Source organism: Suncus etruscus, chromosome 11, assembly GCF_024139225.1.
Source record: "Suncus etruscus isolate mSunEtr1 chromosome 11, mSunEtr1.pri.cur, whole genome shotgun sequence".
NCBI lineage: Eukaryota > Metazoa > Chordata > Mammalia > Eulipotyphla > Soricidae > Suncus > Suncus etruscus.
Window position 1 is genome coordinate 93,375,096 of NC_064858.1, and position 16,496 is coordinate 93,391,591.

At 40.1% G+C, this 16,496-nt stretch overlaps 1 protein-coding gene across 1 annotated transcript in view; it reads left to right on the forward strand.

Moving 5' to 3' along the window:
* Nucleotides 1-16,496, forward strand: part of XPOT (exportin for tRNA) — a 47,324-nt gene that overhangs the window by 10,095 nt on the left and 20,733 nt on the right. The window contains 15 exon segments of the mRNA XM_049782740.1: nucleotides 1,252-1,308; nucleotides 2,503-2,572; nucleotides 3,864-4,086; nucleotides 5,691-5,812; nucleotides 5,815-5,873; nucleotides 5,974-6,142; nucleotides 8,040-8,276; nucleotides 8,876-8,914; nucleotides 9,044-9,106; nucleotides 10,487-10,611; nucleotides 11,595-11,739; nucleotides 11,888-12,007; nucleotides 12,721-12,815; nucleotides 13,564-13,633; nucleotides 15,569-15,807. Coding sequence (XP_049638697.1) covers nucleotides 1,252-1,308; nucleotides 2,503-2,572; nucleotides 3,864-4,086; nucleotides 5,691-5,812; nucleotides 5,815-5,873; nucleotides 5,974-6,142; nucleotides 8,040-8,276; nucleotides 8,876-8,914; nucleotides 9,044-9,106; nucleotides 10,487-10,611; nucleotides 11,595-11,739; nucleotides 11,888-12,007; nucleotides 12,721-12,815; nucleotides 13,564-13,633; nucleotides 15,569-15,807 — 1,833 coding nt within the window.

Below are 16,496 nucleotides of genomic sequence, written 5' to 3' on the forward strand. Positions count from 1 at the left end.
AGCCAGGAGTAAACCCTGAGTGCTGCCAGGTGTGGCCCAAAAAACTAAAAGAAGCAGCAGCTTGGCCAGATTTTGACTGCTTTGCTTTGATACTCCTAGATAAGTCACTCTGTGATAACTTCTAGAGAGGGGTTGGAAATGGATAATTGGTGGATATTGATTTGCTTCTCTTACATGTAAACAGCAGCAGGTTTATAATTTGTTTTATGATACGCATTTTGAAGCTCGGCTGCTAGTCTGTCTGACTCCTTGCATGTTGTAGATTTGACTGCAATAGAAATTTTAGGTATGGGGCCGGCGGGGTGGCACTAGAGGTAAGGTGTCTGCCTTGTAAGAGCTAGCCAAGGAAGGACCGCAGTTCGATCCCCCAGCGTCCCATATGGTCCCCCCAAGCCAGGGGCAATTTCTGAGCACTTAGCTAGGTGTGGCCCCAAAAACCAAAAAAAAAAAAAAAAAAAAGGGCCCGGAGAGATAGCACAGCGGTGTTTGCCTTGCAAGCAGCCGATCCAGGACCAAAGGTGCTTGGTTCGAATCCCAGTGTCCCATATGGTCTCCTGTGCCTGCCAGGAGCTATTTCTGAGCAGACAGCCAGGAGTAACCCCTGATCATCGCCGGGTGTGGCCCAAAAACCAAAAAAAAAAAAAAAAAATTTTTTTAGGTAAAGGGCCAGAGAGATAGCACAGCAGTAGGGTGTTTGCCTTGCATGTGGCCGCTTGGGAGGAACCTGGTTCAATTCCCCGGCATCCCATATGGTCCCAGTGTACCAGGGACAATTTCTGAATGCAGAGCCAGGAGTAACCCCTGAGCGCCTCCCTCCAGGTGTGACCCAAAACCAGTCGATCAATCAATAAAGTTTAAAAAAAGGAAATTCTAGGTAGAACATAAAGTTACCTTTAAGAAGACTTCGATACTCATCACTCTCTAGCTCTTCTACCTTTTACTATTTTATACTAAGCCTTTCTGTTGTAAACTGTAGAAATTACTGGAATCCTACAACTAGTAGAAATGCCTTTTCTTTGCAAATGTATGTATGTAAGGTATATCCTAATTTTTTGTCTTCCACTTAACAAACATAATAAATATTGTATATATCAGAGTTCTTAAACGCTTTAATAAAAAGTATACGAATGTAATAATTAGTAGAAAACAAGCCAAAATACCTAGTTTGAAAAATCTTTCAGCTTTCATTATTAGTCTTTGCCTTTGATTTGTTTCCCTGTTTTTGGCTAATTTTTCTTTTCTTCCCTATAGTGATGATCACATAAAATTTTTCTGCTTTCAAGTATTGGAATATCAAGTTAAGTACAAGTAAGACCTTTTTCTTCTGTTTTAAATGAGATCTGTGGGAAGGGGCGTTTTAAGCACCTTTTACTTGAACAAAATTTTATGTGTGTGTTTTTTTTTATTTGAAGAATTTAATATTTGAGATATGGTCTAAAAATAATTGTTTTTGGTAGTGCTGAGGCTTGAATCCAGGGCCTTATACATGAAAAGCAGTCACTACCACTGAGCCACATATCTGGCCCTAACAATTTAGTTGTATTTAATTTTTTTCTCTTTTGAAGAAGGTATAGTACAAATTATAAATTTATAATGTGTTATGACTAGTTACTAAATGTGCTTTTGAAATATCCCAGCATCTCATATGGTCCTCTGAGCCAGCCAGGAGTGATTTCTGAGCACTGAGCCAGGAGTAAACCTGAGTGCCGTCGGGTGTGGCCCAAAAAAACTAAAAGAAGAAGCTTGGCCAGATTTTGGCTGCTTTGCTTTGATCCTCCTAGATAAGTCACTCTGTGATAACTTCTAGAGAGGAGTTGGAAGTGGATACTAAGTTCATGGGTTTCATTAAAAATATCTAGCCTTGAGCGAGTGCAGCGGGCAGAAGGCGGGAGCGGAGCAGGAAAAAAATATATATCTAGCCTTAGGGGCACAAAGGCATAAGGTATCTGCCTTGCGTGTGCTACTCTAGGATGGACCAGACCGTGATTTAATCCCCTGGCGTTTCATATGGTTCCCCAAGCCAGGAGAGATTTCTGAGCTCATAGCCAGGAGTAACCCCCGAGCATCAACAGGTGCCCCCTCCCCCAAATAGCAATATGCATTGTGCCTCTATTAGAGTTGAGCAGCAGTATGATTGGACTGAACATGTCCTTGTAGTCAGATTCCTTGCTTTTATTAAGTAAATGAACCACTGCTAAGTAAGTACTTAGCTTACTTATTCTGTAAATTTATTCTTCAGAGCTGGGCATATTTCCACCAAAAAATAATGTTGATTTCCATTTTGCTTAAAGATGGACTAAACCGAAATTGAAATTGAGAATTATATTGATGCCTTCTTGGTGTCCTTTTTAAAAAGCACTAACATAAGTGGTATAATTAACATATTTAGGGAATTTTAACTTGTGCTATACCAATTTTCATTTCAAATTAATAAGAGGTTGTTACTTTTTAAAACTATACACACCAAATATAACTATTAATTTTCTTCTCTATTTTGAACAGATACTCAGAACTAACTACTGTCCAACAACAATTAATTAGGGAGACGCTCATATCTTGGCTTCAAGCTCAGGTAAAATATTACTCATTCAGTACCTCAAATTACTGGGTATCTAATATTTTATTATGCAGCAGTGTGCAACTCTGCCTCAGCGATGTTAATCCATCCTCCGTTTAATCCTGTAGCTTTCTCTTTAAATGTTTCAAATAGCATTGTTAGATGACAACGGGTAATAATATACAATATTATAGTGGGCCAGAGTGAGAGTACAAGGCTAGGTCATTTGCCTTGTAAGAGTTGACCTGGGTTCATTCTCTTGCATCTCTTGAGCACTGCCTAATTTTGAGCACTGCCTAATTTTGAATGCAGAGCCAGGAGTTAACCCCTGAGCATCACCAGGTGTGATCCCAAAACAAATTTTTAACAGTAACTAAAACATATTACTATTTCTCTTCATGTGTGGAAACTTTTAGTTTAAGTGTTAAGCCAGAGAAATAATATAGTTCAGTAGGTTACCAATCTGGCACTGCATGATCCCCTTGGGAGTGACCACTGACTGCTGAGTAGCTCTGAATACCATGGTGTGTGGCCAAAAAAATAAAAATCCAGTGGACACTGTTGGGCTGTCTCTATATGGTTCTTTTCTCTCTCTTTTTTCATCTGGTCAGTCTGGTGGTGGGCTTTCACTTGACTCTGTGCAGTGCTTATTCTTGGCAGTGCTTAGAGGACCCTCTGGCATGCTGGAAATTAGAACCAAGTCAGCACATGCAAGAGGTTAAGCACTTTAACCTCTACAATCTCGCTGGTCCTCTCCAGCTTATCACAAGAGTTCTTTTCAAAAGGACCATATTGTAGAAGTGTTTATTCACCTATCCTTATTTTAATTAATCTTGACGTAAAGCTAGAATTTTTATTCCTAAGAGTAAATATTAGCTAGAACAATCAAATTTATTCCTTAGGAAAAATTATTGGAACTTAGATAAAATTGCCCATTTGTCTGAAAATCTAAGAAATAATATTTTGTGCCTTTATCATTTGGTGATTCTTTTATTCTGGCCAGGTCTTTAAATACTTCAGTAGTTTATTTTGGGAGGGGTGGGATTGGGCCACATGCTGCAGTGTTCAAGAGACCATATGGAATGTTGAACCAGGTCAGTCTCATACAAGGCAAATGCCCTACCCAATGCATAAGTCTAGACCATGTTGAAATGTATGAACTGAATGAGAATCCAGCTAAAGTAGCTCATTTGCAATGCTTAGAATGATTCATTTAATGCTTTGCCTGTTGATGACAAATTGGTAAAACAGTCTATTTGAATCGTTTCCATTTACATATCATCTCATGGATTTCTCTGTTCCTCAGATGCTGAATCCCCAGCCAGAGAAGACATTTATACGCAATAAAGCAGCCCAAGTCTTCGCCTTGCTTTTTGTTACAGAGTATCTGACTAAATGGCCCAAATTTTTCTTTGACATTCTTTCCGTTGTGGACCTGAATCCGAGAGGAGTGGATCTGTATCTCCGAATTCTCATGGCTATTGATTCAGAGTTGGTGGATCGTGATGTAGTGCATACATCGGAGGCAAGTAACTTCCCTCCCACTAACTTCCAAGTTTTAAGGGGCGATTTCAAAAGAGACAATGGACAATAGAATAAAAATAATATGGGGGACGGCGAGGGTGGCGCTAGAGGTAAGGTGTCTGCCTTGCAAGCGCTAGCCAAGGAAGGACCACGGTTCTATCCCCTGGCGTCCCATATGGTCCCCCCAAGCCAGGGGCAATTTCTGAGTGCTTAGCCAGGAGTAACCCCTGAGCATCAAACGGGTGTGACCCAAAAAAACAAAACAAAACAAAAGAAAAAAAAAGAAAAATAATATGAGTAGGAAGACATTTACCCAACTCTTTGAATTTTGCTTGACAAAAGATTTAAAGTTTGTAACATTATTAATGTTACTGTTAAAAGTTTATAGCATTACTTAAAGGTATTAAGCTGTATTTAGTTACTTTATATTATTATTTTTTGTTTCTTTGTTTGTTTTTTGGGCCACACCCGTTTGATGCTCCTGTTACTCCTAGCTAAGTGCTCAGAAATTGCCCCTGGCTTGGGGGGACCATATGGGATGCCAGGGGATAGAACTGCGGTCCTTCCTTGGCTAGCGCTTGCAAGGCAGACACCTTACCTCTAGCACCACCTCTCCGGCTTTATTATTATTTTTTTAATGGGCAAGTACTTTCTATAGTGAAATGAACATTGATTTTCTCCAGTGTTTGCCAATGCTATATATGTATATATAGTCCCACAGGAGAAAGAGGCTTTATGTATAACTCAATTGTAGGTTCTTCTGTATTCTCAGTTATTCATCTAACACATCTTAATCTTTATTTCATTTTTGCTTGTATGTCAGGGAAATATAGTAGGATTGGACCAAGGAGTGAGATGGGTAAGGCACTTGCTTTGCAATCTGGGTTTGATCCTGACATCCCATATGGTCTCCTGAGAGTACCACCACGGGAGATTCTTGAGTGTATAGCTACCATTTCTGGGTGTGGCTCAGAAATAAAAAATAATTAAAAATACATGGAATAGAGGCGAATACCGGTAAAGTATCTCAGTTGCAATGCTTAGAATGATTCATTTAATTTTTTGTTTGTTTGTTTTTTGGGCTACACCTGATGATGCTCAGAGGTTACTCCTGGCTATGTACTCAGAAATTGCTCCTGGCTTGGGGGACCATATGGGATGCCAGGGGATTGAACCGAGGTCCGTCCTACGCTAGCACTGGCAAGGCATACGCCTTACCGCTTGTGTCACCGCTCCGGCCCTTCATTTAATGTTTTACATTTATATTTTTAAAGGATATCCTCATGTGTTAAAGTTATTGCTGTTCTTTTCATTTAAATATCATGTAACTCATGCTTATCAGAGATTTGTAAATAATGGATATTTATAGTGTGTGCTTGATAAGAAAGTAGTCTGCTCTGAAAAATATAGCAGAAAGGAAATGAAAAGAATCACAGGATATGCCTTTAGAGCCGACACATAGGAAATATTGGCAGGGAATGTGTTAACAAGTTCAGACATTTTAGTGGTGAGGAAATTACTGCAGCTTTTCAGATATCAAGTGTAATTTTTTTTTGAAGTAATCTACTTTGTTTTATAAGGTATTTACATTTTTTTTTTTTTTAGGAAGCTCGTAGAAATACTCTAATAAAAGATACCATGAGGGAGCAGTGCATTCCAAACTTGGTGGAATCATGGTACCAAATCCTGCAAAATTATCAGTATACTAATTCAGAAGTCACGTGTCAGTGCCATTGCAGTATTTAGGGGCTTATGTCTCTTGGATAGACTTATCCCTGATAGCCAATGATAGGTAAGTGTACTGATGCATTAACACTATAAACCTGCAGAATACACTGTATAAAACTGAGGAACCTGAAAATGTTAAAACCGTTTTATTTCCATATTGCCAGGTTTATAAATATGCTGCTCAGTCATATGTCAATAGAAGTTTTACGGGAAGAGGCCTGTGACTGTTTATTTGAAATTGTAAATAAAGGAATGGATCCTGTGGATAAAATGAAACTAGTAGAATCTTTGTGTCAAGTATTACAGTCTGCTGGGTTTTTCAGCATTGACCAGGTCAGTATGGTTTTGAATAAGCTTTTGAAATTTGGGCTAGAAAAAAAATAATAGGCTGGAGCACATAGCAGCAGCATGCAGGCCAGTCTTGGTATCACATAACACTGCTAGGAGCGGCCTCCATGCCCCCCCCCCCCCCCCCGCCCTTCACCCCTAGACTTCATCAAAGCAACAAGTCAGGAAATAGCCCAGAAACAAACAGAAAGGTTTTTGGAAATTGGAAAATAGTGGGTTGATATTTAGACATGACTTTCTTTTACTTTAATGGAAACCTTCCTTGAGATTATATCAGAACACTACTAAAAAGTCATTTTAGGTGGTATTTGCCTTATACAGTTCATTGGAACTTTTTTTTAGGTTTTTGGTTCATACCCGTCCACACTCAGGCTTACCTTGGCTCTGCACTCAGAAATTACTCTTTGCGGGATTGGCTGACGGGATTCTGGGGGTTGAACCTGGGTCAGTCACATATCAGGCAAAAGCCCTACCCAGTATACTATCGCTTTGGCCCCACAAAGCAATTTTTAAAACTTGACAATCTGGGACATTACATATAACAACTTTTCTGGAAAATTACATTTGTTACATTTGTAGATTACATTCTATCTGGTCTGTGGGGTAGCATGGATGTATACTATTTATACCATAGTACATTTTGGTAAAACATTAGATTCAATTGCAAAAATGATCTATTTTCACTATACTTTAAATCATCACTCATTTAATTATTAGACTTTATCTCTAAGTATGATAAATTAATAATTGGAAAATAGTGAAGGAGCTTTGTGCAATAGCAGTATCATAGACAATGAGGTTTATCCAAAGCGTAGTTGTTGCTAATAGAAACAAGGAAGCGGGCCGGAGAAATAGCACACCGCTGATCCAAGACAGATGGTGGTTTGAATCCCAGCATCCCATATGGTCCCCCAAGCCCGCCAAGAGCGATTTCTGAGTGCAGAGCCAGGAGTAACCCCTGAGCACCACCGGGTGTGAACCAAAAAACAAAACAAACCCAAAAGAAACGGTGAAGCATTTTCATGTGTTGTATCTATGATGTGCTAATTACTAAGACATTTCTATTAATTACATATTGTAATCGCAACTAGTGTTCACCCACAAATAGCAGTCTTGTTAATTTTCTTATGAAGTCCTTAGTAAAAGAATGAGACCAAAAAATGTTAATTAATGAAAATAATACCTGATGTTTGAGTGTTGGGCCTGACAGTGTCCTGAATGAGGACAGTCTTAGTTCTTTTTTTTTTTTTTTTTTTTTGGTTTTTGGGCCACACCCTGTGACGCTCAGGGGTTACTCCTGGCTATGCGCTCAGAAGTTGCTCCTGGCAACATATGGGGACCATATGGGACGCCGGGGGATCGAACCGCGGTCCGTCCTAGGCTAGCGCAGGCAAGGCAGGCACCTTACCTCCAGCGCCACCGCCCGGCCCCGACAGTCTTAGTTCTGTGCACTCAGGAACTACTTCCAGTTCTTTGCTGAAGGGGAAAGGGTTGCTTCTGGTGATGGTTTAGCAGGCTGTGCTAGACTAGGGATTGCTCCTAGACTTTTGCATGTGAACCATGTAGTGTCTCTGCCATACTAATATTAATTAAAAATTTAATCCTATGGGAACCAGGGAAGAGTACAGTGGCTACTTGCCAAGAGCAAGGCCAACTAGGCTCAATCCCTGGCACCTCACATTGTCCCTTGAGCACCAAAAAATTGAACACAGCCAGGGGGGCGCCTGGAGCAAAGCTGAGTGTCCCCCAGAAATCAGAATTGATTAAGTGAAAATCATTTTAATCTCATGATCATCATTTGGTTCATACTAGAATAATAGTGTGGATTAATTTTATTTTTCTTGGATGTTTTTAAACGGAGGTTTGTCTTGGCTCCTTATAGGAAGAAGATGTTGACTTTCTGGCCAGGTTTTCTAAATTGGTCAATGGAATGGGACAGTCATTGATAGTTAGCTGGACCAAATTAGTTAAGAATGGGGATATTAAGAATGCTCAAGAGGCACTACAGGCGATTGAGACAAAAGTGGCGCTGATGCTGCAGCTCCTGATTCATGAGGATGACGACATTTCTTCTAACATCATTGGATTTTGTTACGATTATCTTCATATTTTGAAACAGGTTGGTTAGTCTTTGTTTTAGTCTTTTTGATACATATCTAAGTCTCTGAGAGGCTTCTTATAAACGATGTAACTTAATAAAGAAAATTATGGCTATGGATATTTTTAAGAAAATTGAGATGATATATAGACAGTTCTGAAGTAAGTTAAAAATCATTGATGTTAATCTTCCCAGTGTGTCTCTTAATGATTTCTAGAGTTGTTTTGCCTTGTTTTGAACCAAGGTGAGAGAATCCTTTAGTTACCTTAAAGTCTACTTATTTGAATACATTATATAACTCACTAAAAATCAAACTTGTCCGTGTGTCTTTGCCTACACATCATATTATTTACAAGGAATAAATTAACTAGATCTTCACTTAAGTATATTTAAAATAGAGAAATTTGCTGCCAAGCTGCCCTTAAGAGTTTTGTGTGTTTTAAATGATCTTTAATGACCGGATAGTTCTTTTTTGTAGTACCAGGGTTCAAACCCAGGACTTCATACATGCCAGGCCAGTGGTGCACCACCAAGCTACTCTCTGTTTTGAGGAAAATACCTTGATAAGCAAGTATAACTTTAGGAAACCTAATGAATTCTTTTTTTTTTTTTTTTAACAGCTTACAGTGCTCTCAGATCAACAAAAAGCTAATGTAGAGGTAATTGATTTTGATTGCTTCTTTCAAACCAATAATAGACATTGTGCCTGTGTTCTGCCTTAAAATACAGTGTGATTTAAGTTGTTACCAAGATAACCCAACTGACAGAACTTTTTATTTCTTAACTAGGCAATCATGTTGGCCGTTATGAAAAAATTGACTTATGATGAAGAATATAACTTTGAAAATGAGGTAAGGTATTGTATTTAGGAATTTGTTTTAATTTTGTTTAGATCAGATATTTCAAAATTTTATTATTTTGGGATTTTCAGAATAAGATATTTCAAATCTTTAGTTTTGTTTTTATTGAGCTTGGCCTCCGTAAAACAATTGGAAGCCTTACGATCTTTCATTTTTGGTATTTTATCTCTCTGTCAAACACTTAGTAGCCTCAAGCTTTGTAAGTACTGTCAGTATTATTGGCCATCATATTTCACTTCAAGAGACAAGAGTGAACTTCAGCATGTTGTCTGTGTTGCCTCTGAATTCTGGACTATTCTGGTTATCAGTCTTACCGTGGTAGCTGAATTAGCATCCATTAAACATAAGGGTCGGGGCCGGGCGGTGGCGCTAAAGGTAAGGTGCCTGCCTTGCCTGCGCTAGCCTTGGACAGACCGCGGTTCGATCCCCCGGCGTCCCATATGGTCCCCCAAGCCAGGAGCGACTTCTGAGCGCATAGCCAGGAGTAACCCCTGAGCGTCACTGGGTGTGACCCAAAAAACCAAAAAAAAAAAGCCAAAAAACATAAGGGTCATCTGGTGCTTTTTAGCAACCTATTCGTGACACCTATTGGTTAGCTGTGTGTTTTGATAAGTGTTCTCTTCCCTGCTTCAGGCATTCAGAAAAAACGTAGGACTGTTAGGACCTAGGACTACCAATACACTGTGTGCTTGCACTATTCCAGGCTTATAAAATGTAGTGACTTCAATCATACTATGGTAGCATAGCTTTTACAGTGCACACTAAGAACAATAGAGCATAAATAAGGGGCTAAAGTTCCTCAAAACCTAGCATGGGGCCAGGCCCATAGCACAGCGGGTAGGGAGTTTGACTTGCATGCAGCTGATCCAGGTTCGATCCCCGGCATTCATATGGTCTCCTGAGTGCAGAACTAGAAGCAACTCCTACCAGGTGTGGCCCCCAAAAACAAATCACCCAACATGAGGTATGAGCTATTTAGACGCTTCATGACCTCCCTATATTGTATCTGGTTCTAGGCTTTTGAGGTCTCTATTTAAAAATCACTTGTGATCAGGAAGGGAAAGTCTACACAGCATAGTTAAGTTTTATCATTAAAAACGATATGTTTAGGGCCCGGAGAGATAGCACAGCGGTGTTTGCCTTGCAAGCAGCCGATCCAGGACCAAAGGTGGTTGGTTCGAATCCCGGTGTCCCATATGGTCCCCCGTGCCTGCCAGGAACTATTTCTGAGCAGACAGCCAGGAGTAACCCCTGAGCATCGCCGGGTGTGGCCCAAAAAACAAAAACAAAAAAAAACGATATGTTTAGTCTTAACTGATAATGATGTCATGAACGTTAAGTTTTTAAAATGAGAATTAAAATATATTATAGGGTGAAGACGAAGCCATGTTTGTAGAATATAGAAAACAACTGAAGTTATTGTTGGACAGGCTTGCTCAAGTTTCACCAGAGTTATTGTTGGCTTCTGTTCGCAGAGTTTTTAGTTCTACACTGCAGTAAGTCTTTTGTTTTCACTCTGATCATAATCTATAATAATAAATAATCCACGTAATCTGTGTTACTTGTTAAGCTCTTTTGTGTACCTTTGAAACAATGCATTTGGCTTGTTTTCATTTTCTTTGTTCATGCTCAGGAGAGGGGAATCTTGTTCTTTGAAAATAATAAAGTGGGGGCCCAGAGAGATAGCATGGAGGTAAGGCGTTTGTCTTCCATGAAGATGGATGGTGGTTTGAATCCCGGCATCCCATATGGTCCCCTGTGCCTGCCAGGGGCGATTTCTGAGCATAGAGCCAGCAGTAACCCCTGAGCACTACCGGGTGTGACCCCAAAATCAAAAATAAATAAATAAATAAATAAATACAAGAAAATAGTAAAGTGGACTTTATAAGTAATTTCTACTTTTGTGATATAAATTTATGCCTGGTAAAATTAACTTTTCAGTCTAACTTTTTTTTTTAATTAAGAAAGCTCTTGTCAGGGCTGGAGAGATAGTATTGTGGGTAATGCTCTTGCCTAGCATGTGCTGACCCAGGTTCAAGAGGCACCTCATATGGTCCCACAAGCCAACCAGGAATGAACCTTGTGTGCAGAACCAGGGATTTATCCTTAGAACCACCAGTGTGGGGGAAAAAAGAATTTAATTCCTGAGCTCAGAGTCAGGAATTAACCCTTGAGCACCACTGGGTGTAGCCCAAAAACCATAAACAAAGAGAGAACTCAGAGCTCTTATTGGTGTCTTTTTTATCCTGTGTATCACTACTTGTATAAAAGGTTTATTTTTCACTTTTTTTTGTTTGGTTGGTTTTGGTCTTTGGGCCGCTCCTGGCTCTGTGTTCTGAAATCACTCCTGGCAGTCTCGGGGGACCCTATGGGAAGCTAGGGATGGAACCTGGGTCAGCTGTGTTGTGCAAGGCAAACACCCTGCCTCTGTGCTATCTCCCCAGCCCTATGTTTCACTCTTAATGACCTTTTTCTGCAGGAATTGGCAGACTACACGATTTATGGAAGTTGAAGTAGCAATAAGATTGCTATATATGTTGGCAGAAGCTCTTCCAGTGTCTCATGGTGCCCACTTCTCAGGTGACATTTCAAAAGCTAGTGCTTTGCAGGATATGATGCGAACTGTAAGTGTACTGAAAATAACTTATTTTGAGACAGTTTTCTAAATTATTGAAAATTAATTGGGAGTTTATTAATAAAATTTGGTATCAATACTGGGGCGTTTTGATTTTGCAGTAAAAAAGGATAGATTCTTGACTTTCTTTGTTCCAGTTGGTAACATCCGGAGTTAGTTCCTACCAGCATACATCTGTGACATTGGAGTTTTTTGAAACTGTTGTTAGATATGAAAAGTTTTTCACAGTTGAACCTCAACACATTCCATGTGTGCTAGTAAGTATATACCTTAATGTCAGTGCTCAGGGGTTACTCCTGGGTCTACACTCAGAAATCACTCTTGGCAGGCTCTGGGGACCATATGGGATGCCGGGATTCGAGCCACTGTCCTTCTGCAGGCAAGGCAGATGCCTTACCTCCACACTTATCTCTCTGGCCTCACCTTAATGTCAATTTTTATTTGTACCCATGTATTTCAGATAGTGGGTAGAGAAAGTAGTGGTTCTTTTTCCAGAACCAAAAGTTCTTCAAAACTCTTAAAATACAGCAAAGCTAATTCTTCTATTTCTTGAAAATTAGACAGACTAGTTTTAAAGTTCTCAAGGAAGGGTCTTTTTGTATGAAACATATGAGGTAAAGTTCTCAAGGGTCTTTTGTATGAAGTATATATAACAAGCATGTTTGGAGCCAAGAAGAAAAACTTGATGTGTTCTTCCTTGATTTTGCTCCTCCCCTAGCCCCGCCTCTCCTCTGTTTCTCACACCCCTAGAAAAGAAAAACTTGATGTGAACAAAAATGTATTGTGGATCCCAGGAAATAGCACAAAGTGCTGAGTTCACAGCTCTGGGCGCTTCAGGCGGGATCTCCTGTACTGCACAGTTGCATGAGCCATCCAGTTGTGGTCCAAAACAAAAAGTACTGTGACAGCCGCAGTGACTGCCTTGGTTGCATAAGCACAGAAATAGTCAAAGTGTCTCTTGTTTCTTTAGATGGCTTTCTTAGATCACAGAGGTCTGCGGCATTCTAGTGCTAAAGTGCGGAGCAGAACGGCTTACCTGTTTTCTAGATTTGTCAAATCTCTCAAGTAAGTGTAAAATTTCAGCTCTTATGCTAAATTCTTGCTTTTATGCTCATTAAATGAAATTGTGTTTTCTTGGGACCTGTGGTAGATTTGTTTCTGTTATTAGATTTTTTTTTTTAATTAGGTCTTCCCTTTTGGTACCATTATATTTTGGACTTCTTTTTCAGCTCATAAGCCATTTAGTTTCTTCATCAATGGAAAGTGATTTGTTTTTGGGGTTTTTTGTTTGTTTGTTTGTTTTGGTTTTTGGGTCACACCTGGCTCAGGGGTTACTCCTGGATTTGCACTTAGAAATCGCTCTGGGCAGGCCCTGGGGACCAAGTGGATGATGGGATTCGAACCACCATTCTCCTGAATCAGCCCCTTGCTATCTCTCTGCCCGCCCCCACCCCATTGTAATTTTTTTTTAATTAGAGCTGATCCTTAAAACTTTATGTTGCTAACTTAGAATTGGATTTTTGGCTTGGGGGGATAGAGGTTTGGGCCACATGTGACTTTGCTCAGAGCTTACTCCTGGCCCTGCACTCAGTCAGGATCATTCCTGGCAAGGCTTAGGCAAACCACATGGGTGTCAGGGACCAGCCGTGTGCAAAGCACGCATCTTATCTGTGTACTAACTCTCCAGTCCCAAGAATTGAGTTTTTTAAATAGGAAATTTAATTTCTTTCACAGGAGAATTTTATATTTGAGCAATTTATCAAGTAGTATTACTTAATATGATTGTGATTTTTATCCGTTCTCTCTTTTTCAGTAAACAAATGAATCCTTTTATTGAGGATATTTTGAATAGAATACAAGACTTATTAGAGCTTTCTCCACCTGTAAGTATCCTTCCATATTATGAGTTTTCCTTAAATTATCTGATGCTACTTGTATCTTTTTTTAAAACCATTTATATCAAAGGATAGATAGGTTTTTAATGTATAGCATTATTATTATGATCAAAATTAAAATTCTGGGCTGGAGACATAGCACGGACTAAGGTGGTTGGTTCGAATACTGGCATCCCATATGGTCCCCCATGCCCGCCAGGAGCTATTTCTGAGCAGATAGTGGCTTTGTACTCAGGAATCACACCTGGCAGGGCTTGGGGAGGGGATCATATGAGATGCTGGAGATAGCTGCTTGCAAGCACCATAGCTCTGTGTCTAGCCCTGTTGTATTATTTTTTAAGTAGATTTTTTTTTACCTTATGTATGTTTTGATATAAAGTCAATTACTGAGATTTCTACATTTTAAAGTGGGAAAGATACTTAGACCTTGTATATGGCCAACCTGGGTTCAATTTCTGCCACCCTATCTTGTCCCCTGATCTCCAGTATCAGTGATCCCTGAGCGCAGACCCAGGAGTAAGTCCTGAGCACTGCCAGGTGTGGCACCAAGAGCCAAAAATAAAATAATAAATATTGTGCGATTTTTTTTTTTTTTTTTTTTGCTGCACAGAAGGTTATCAATGAAATATTTGGTTAAATTTTATTTACCTGTATACTCTAAAAACTGAGGAGGTAAAGTACTTCATGTTTTTAATGCCAGTTTTCTCTAACAGTTCACATTGACTGATATGTTAAGTGTAAGAAGTTTTTCTATATTAAAGTAACCCCAGAGGGGCTGAAGAGATAGCATGGTGGTAGCACGTTTGCCTTGCATGGAGCTGACCCGGAAGGGATCCGATCCGATTCAGTTCCCTGCATCCCATATGGTCCCCAGCCTTCCAGGGGCGATTTCTGTGTGTAGAGCCTGGAGGACCCCTGAGCTCCGCTGGGTGTGGCCCAGAAACCAATCAATTAATCAATGAATTAATAAATAAAGTTTAAAAATAAAATCAACCCATAATTTATACTTTATTTATTTGTTTTGCTTTTTGGCCCACTCAGGGGTACTCCTGGCTATGCACTCAGAAATCGCTCCTGGCTTGGGGGACCATATGAAACCCTGGGAGATCAAATCCAGTCTGTCCTAGGTTAGCATGTACAAGGCAAACACCCTACTGCTTGTGCCACTGCTCCAGCCCCATAACTTATACTTTGAATCAGATTTATGAATTTTTGTTTTGTTTTGTTTTTGGTTTTTGGGCCACACTCGCTGATGCTCAGGAGTTACTCCTGGCTATACACTCAGAAATCGCTCCTGGCTTGGGGGACCATATGGGACTCCAGGGGATTGAATCTCGGTTCATTTTAGGCTAGAACTTACCTCTAGCGCCACCGCTCCGGCCCCAGATTCATGAACCTTTGACCATCCTAATTCAGTATTCTTACTCATCATTTAAGATCCTGGGAAAATCCCTTTCTCCCTCCTCCTCTCCGGCCTCTTCCTCTCCTCCGCCTCCTTTCCTCCTTTCTTGTCCTTCTCTTCTCCTCCCCCCTCTTCCCTTCCTTCCTCCTCTTAACTTTCTCCTCCTCTTCGTCCTCTCCTTTCTCTTCCTTCTCTTCATTCTCCTCCACCTCTTCTCCCTTCTCTTTCCTCCTCTCACTCCTCTTAACTTTTTCCTCCCCTCCCTCCTTCTCCTCTTCTCCTTTTCCCCTCTTCTCTTCCTCCTCTTACCTTTCTTTCTCCCCCTCCTTCACTTCCTCCTCCCGCCCCAAAAAAAGAGGAAAAAAAAAGATCCTGGGAAATGTCTTGTGTCTTTAAATACCTCATTATTTTTCTAATAATGAGCATATGTGATAGATTACATCAGGTGTCCCTCATGCACTTATTTTCCTTATGAGAGGAACTGACAAAGAAAAGTTTCAATAAACTAAATTTCATTCTAGGAGAATGGTTACCAGTCTTTGTTGAGCAGTGATGACCAACTATTTATTTATGAGACAGCTGGAGTGCTAATTGTCAATAGTGAATACCCTGCAGAGAGGAAGCAAGCATTAATGAGAAACCTGTTGACTCCCCTAATGGAGAAGTTTAAAATTCTATTAGAAAAGTTAATGATGGCTCAAGATGAAGAAAGGCAGGCATCGCTAGCAGACTGTCTCAACCATGCTGTTGGATTTGCCAGGTGAGTGATTAAAATTGTAACATGAGTGTCTGCACATACACTATGATTTACATGGAAATTAGGTTTGGACGAACATACTTGTTTACAAAATTGAAATGTCCAGCTGGGGTCAAGGCCAGAGAGGTAATGTGGAGGTAAGCATTTGCCTTGCATGCAGAAGGTTATTGGTTTGAATCCCAGCATCCCATATGGTCCCCCAAGCCTGCCAGGAGTGATTTTCTGAGCATGGAGCCAGGAGTAATCCCTCAGTGCTGCCGGGTGTGACCCAAAAACCAAAAAAAAAAAAAAAGAAGAAGAAGAAATATCCAGGGTCAGGGAGATCATTCAAAGGGCTAAAGAATGTACTTCATGTATAAAAACCCTGGATTTGACTCCTGCCACTGCATGGTCCCTTTGAATAGCTTGATTTACTACCCCACCTAATCTCAAAAACTTTGAATTGCACAGTGAATTGTCTAAATTTTTCTATATTTTTTAATTAGATAATTCACTTAAAGAAGGGAACTAATTACAGGATTGGAGAGATAGCATGGAGGTAGAGCTTTTGCCTTGCATGCAGAAGGTCAGTGGTTCGAATCCCAGCATCCCATATGGTCCCCCGAGCCTGTTAGGAGCGAGTTCTTAGCGTAGAGCCAGGAGTGGCTCCTGAGCACTGCCGGGTGTGACCCAAAAACCAAAAAAAAGAAAGA